The 5,480-nt window shown below is 36.1% G+C and overlaps 1 protein-coding gene across 1 annotated transcript; it reads left to right on the plus strand.

Moving 5' to 3' along the window:
* The first annotated feature begins 1,108 nt into the window (after positions 1-1,108).
* LOC128228849 (shiftless antiviral inhibitor of ribosomal frameshifting protein homolog) lies at positions 1,109-3,916 on the plus strand. The gene is made up of 7 exons (XM_052940377.1): positions 1,109-1,600; positions 1,702-1,813; positions 1,956-1,993; positions 2,105-2,236; positions 2,343-2,446; positions 3,212-3,492; positions 3,675-3,916. The coding sequence occupies exons 1-7, from the start codon at positions 1,574-1,576 to the stop codon at positions 3,854-3,856; spliced, it is 876 nt and encodes a 291-aa protein (XP_052796337.1). The 5' UTR covers positions 1,109-1,573; the 3' UTR covers positions 3,857-3,916.
* Positions 3,917-5,480: the final 1,564 nt, after the last annotated feature.

Here is a 5,480-nt window from a genome sequence, read left to right on the forward strand (position 1 = left end):
ATAGGGTTGCTTTGTGAAGAAAATGTGGCGAAATTTTCATTTTTCTTCCCTTGTCCGAAAGAATAATGAATCGTCATAAAACTACTTAATTTTAAATAGATACTATCCTCATTTTGTTCGTAACACCTAACAGGAAGTTATGCACCAGTCAATTGTACCCCCCTCCCGGTCCGGGGAATAGCGGGGACTTTGACTTTCGATCCAGCCAATCCCATGTAAAATCCCCGTCCTGCGGGAACAAGCTGCTGGTAAAATACCCGCCAAAATGCCTTCGCACCCCGGGGATATCCTAGGTAAGGCCCATACCTCGCTATTTTCGGCGCGAAAACAAAACCACCGCATTCACTCGGTACTGCGTGGCCACCTGGAAGGTAAAAACACGCTAACCCCGGTATACCCTCGGACCTTTTACAATTGACTGGTGCATTATTCAGTACACGGTTTTGCTATGCAACTTATGCTCACCTGCCATTAATCACAAAAGTGGTGGCTTTAAAGTTGTCCATATTACAGATGTATGTATAAATAATAGAAAGATGCCGGCACAAGCTTAGTAGTCAAAATCCTGTCAAATTGTTAAATCCCGACTTCCTTGTAGAGTTTGTTGAAAAAATGTCATTATTTTATTGATTTGTAGATGAGATATCTGTACAGCCTGATAATGGCAAAATTAAAACGCATTTTCAATTGTGTCATCCCCGAGATGCAAGCGTGACACAGCAAACGGGCTAAGAGTTCTTTGCAGTTACTCAAGAAGAAACTCGTCGCCATATAGAACTAAAAAATAGTACAATTTTAAATATACTCGAATCAGACAAGTACATTTATAAGTTTTACATGTAATCAACTAGCTTATTATTTATTTTTTTTGCTAACATATATACAGCTTATAAGTGTGGACAAATTGATGACTGGCAATATACTTGATATTAGAAACACTCATAAATACGGTACAATGTAATTGACATAATTAATTATCGGCGGAGGTTTGCGTGGTAGGAATATGCGTTATCAAAGCCTAACAGCTTTGAGTGACACGGTAATCCTTGTTAAACATGCATTGTATTTGCGTTATATTTTAATACAATCATTGTTTCAATCAAATACAAGCGTCGATACAAACAAGGATTTGGTGACCATTCGTAGCAAAAGGTCGCTTGGAAGAAAACGTGTTTAAAGTTAAAACATAAAGTTCGTGTTTATTGTAATTACAAAATAAAGTACCACTTTTAAACAGTGGGTGAAATGGCTGTCCTATAATCACATGGCAAAGATAAAGGCATTGATTACATCACGAGGTTGATATTGAAATTGTAGAATCCTGATATGTACAGTTGGTTTCAAGAAGCATTTAACGAATGAATAGAGTTTTCACGTTGCTATTACTAAATATTTTATTTTCTTCCTGGTCAAAATCGATTCGTTTCATCGTGTTTTTATCTGAGATATTCAGTGCATACTTCTTCCAAATCGAGTTGAAGCCGCATACACAATTATATGGATACAATGAAAATTCAACATTGCGGTAGAGTTTAAACACTGAGAACACATCCGTGATAACAAAGAAACTGAAATGGCGGATACTGATCGTGTGAATAAGGTATGTAAAAATATTATCTTTGTTGAAGTGCATTTTATGTTCCCCGTATGTGCGTGCTGTGTTGAATTTACCAAACCTACGAGTTTGTTTCCACCATACAGTTTCTCCGGTTGCGAGAGGCGTTGAAGGACAAGGTCAAGGACAACCAGGTCATGAATCTTCTGTGCCACTGTGACTGGGACGATGAGGAGGCGCTCAGGATCTTCACGGAAGGTTCGGAATAACATTACATTACCCGCGCTTTTCTGCCTACTTCATCCTTGTTCATTGTATTAGAAAGCTTTTCAAGTCCATGTACGCCCAAATGATATATTTCGGAATTAAGTAATGTGGTAGACTTGTTTGTCTGTTTCAGAGCGGGGTAAAGCAATCGCTATCATGGGAGAGCCTGATGTAAGTGACGACTTTATATACTAAAATAGGTAAAATAAGTCCCCTTTTCAATTTTAAATGATACCTTTAAAAGTTATCCTGTCAAACTTGAATATATTTGGTGATTTCCAGGACAAGGCTATCAATCTGGCTGACCTTGGGCGAGACTATTCCATTGAGATTGATTTCGAGGTGGATGTCCGTCAGTTCAGCTGTAAGGACTGCGACCACATGTGGTGGCGCCGAGTACGCGCCAAGAGACCGGTCAGAAATCATTGGTTGCTTCTTTTTTGCATGGAATGTTTTGTCAAAGATCACCTCTCCCTTGCATGTTTACAGCGATATCAGGTTTGTTTATTTTGTTTTGCAGATATCGACATGCTTTAAATGCAATAAACGCTTCAATGCTCTATCACGAGATAAGGAATACGGATGGGCGAAGTTCAATTGTTCGAAATGTGGACGGGAATACCAGTAAGTAATCGACGTTTAGAAAACAACCTAGATTTACAGCCAATGGGATTTGCAGATAGGCAATTATTAAGTACTAGGCTTAATTATTAAGAATTTCAACTTTCGCGGTTGTTTAAAGGTCAAATGCCCAATGGCTCTCATCCGGTACACAATCACTGCGTCAAATTTCGCGTTGACAATGAGTAAGCCAATGAGGTTGTATTCTTAGCTAGTTAGATAACCTGAACTGAAATCCAGTTTAATTAAAAATGATTAAGAAGGGCTCGTCCACTTCGCTTTCTCTGCCCATTCTTAATCACTAAGTTTTTAATTCATGTCATCTAACTATTACATAATCATTGTATTGCATTATATTTTTGGACCAGTGTCTAGGTCTGTCCATACATGTTGTGATGTTTTAATCGATATTTTCTTACAATTTACTAACTGATGCCGACAATGTTTATTTTTCATTTAATTTTTAAAATTCAAAGCATATAATCACCCGAAGCTAACAAGAGTTATATCTTATTCCATTATAAAATCTCCATTAATTTTGTTACAAATTAAAGTCTGACGTATGGTATTATATTTTCTTAATGTATTTGCAATGTTACACAACTATATATCATAATTATTATCATTATTTTTTTTCTTACGAGCATTCGGTAAACTATTACTGTGGCTCCTCCTAATCATGCATGTGTGTGTTCTATTGATATTTTTTGTAAATATTGTGTTTGTCCTCATGGACCGTATGGCATATTCGTATTCCATATATTACAGTGCTTTCGGCGCTATGGACATCAGTTCATTACGTGCCGGTCTATACGGGAAAAGTGAAAGCATTTGTCATGGCGAAAACCGTCAATGTGGTAACCTATGTGAGCCGACAAGTGTCATTCGTCCATTGCGAGGCCATTACAAGACGGGCAAGGATGAGGAATACTTAAGTGACCAAGACGATTGGGGAAGAGGCCGCGGCGGGTATGGCTATGAGAAGAGACGATGGAAGAAAAAGAAAGACACACATCAATGCACAGCCAGCAACTGTTTTCAGAAAATTGGTATGAGCGTACTCTTTGAAATAATTTTATGACGATAGCTTTATAAAAACCTTGCACGTTTGTTGTTATCTTAAGCGTATTGTAATATGGTTGATAATTAATGAACGTATACAACTGTCATAAACGGTCTAATGCTTGCATTTGATCTCTATAGTATACTAATTGATACAATTATGATACAGGTGTAGGTCCAGGTTGCCCTCTGGTTGAAATCTGCGTACACCCAAAGTCTTTGCCGCGCAGAGTAATCGAAGCAAGCCCGGAGCACTTTGACACGGAAATCCCCGTGAGGCCGTTCCTAGACCAGTCGGTCCTCGCCTCTCCCTGGGGAGACTCACCCTACAACCCGCCGACATTTGAGTGACAGGGGCTTCATGTATTTTTATTGAATTTGGTTGGAGATTGCGAATAAATCTAAGTTTTTCTCAGTTTTTCTATTACAAATGTACATGTTGCATTAGTGTGATCTAGCATTTATGTGACGGGGCATTGATGTGATGGGCAGGTGCGCGCATGCTTCTGAACTCTTTAAACCAGCATTAATAGGCCATGGTAAAGCATTGTGACCCCTACACTCCTATAGAAACGATTTGGGGATTCTTTTATTCTCTTTCATGACAAAAAATGCGTATTCATAAAAACAAAATCGGTATAATATTATCATGTTTTACATATTCTTTTTTTACACGCCAAACCCTTGATATCAAAATAGTATTGGTCATCAGGCATCAAAAACTCACATTATATTAATAGCAGGATAGTAATGAATTGAATAACTTGTCAATTCGAATTACTACATAACAAAGCTTGTACTTTTGCTTTTAATACATCTTACTCGAGATCGATTGTAAGTGGATTTAGTCTTACGGCGATGAGGTTAATTAATAATCTGCTTATGAATCTAATAATTGTAACCAGTTGACAAAAACTCTGGTCTTAAAACTCTCCTATCAAACACTAAATAAACAACACAAACACAAAGTGATAGTTAATAATGTATTTGTTGCAAATAAATCGACGATAAATAAATCAATCAATGACAAATCAACAAGAAAAATGTTCTTATGAAAAACCGCGAACTTTTTCTTTATTTATACCCCTAAAATGAACAGCCAATCAAATTAAAGTTCAAAAGCAATGACCCTTAAAAACAACAATACTGCAGAAACTATAAACCAAAAGTTAAAGTAAATGGCGTAGTAAATAATTAAATATTTTAAAGTTAAAATAATGCGACAGATACACGAGTATATTTGAAAATAGTTGTAAAATTTCGTATTGAAACTTTAAAAAAATATTGAACATTAAAACATATTGAACAACATTTTATTGAAAACAAATTGAAATATTAAAAACGAAATACTTTGATGAAATATTTTCATCCACGCCCGGTTAGTCTTTTCATTCGGATAATTAAGTCATGGAAGGAGCATAACCGCCGAACAAAGGATAATTTAACCTCATAAAAATGTTCAGTTTACTCAAATGGAAATTGTCTTTGAGATATTGCAACCAAAGAAAACTTGAAAGCTTCCTTCATTAAAATATACCTTGTCTTTTAATTTTACATTTCCGCCTTTTTTTGCTGCGCGCTGACTTAAGCATCGTACCAATCACCAGAATACTTTATTTTTTAAATTGACGTTTGACATACTTCTGTAACATGCGGTATAAATGTCTAATGTTTCTTATCAAGCATATGTTTTGATATATTTTATATGCTGTTTGTTTGTGGAGATTTGTGGTTTTGTTCAAGTTTATTTTTTTAATAACATGAGATGAAATAAAAACTTGCTTTCGTCGTGAACGTGAAGTGATCAGTCCCGTTTGAAGCACTTGAAAAGACGAACGCTTTCATGATGTTTAAATTTTGTTTCACTCGATCGTTCAATAACAGATGATCAATTCTCATATACATTTACAACTAATACTTATAATTTCAGTTTCAGATTTATTTAAAAGAGAGCGACAGATAACAAAGTACAAAT

This window comes from Mya arenaria, chromosome 3 (assembly GCF_026914265.1).
Source record: "Mya arenaria isolate MELC-2E11 chromosome 3, ASM2691426v1".
In the NCBI taxonomy this organism is placed as follows: domain Eukaryota; kingdom Metazoa; phylum Mollusca; class Bivalvia; order Myida; family Myidae; genus Mya; species Mya arenaria.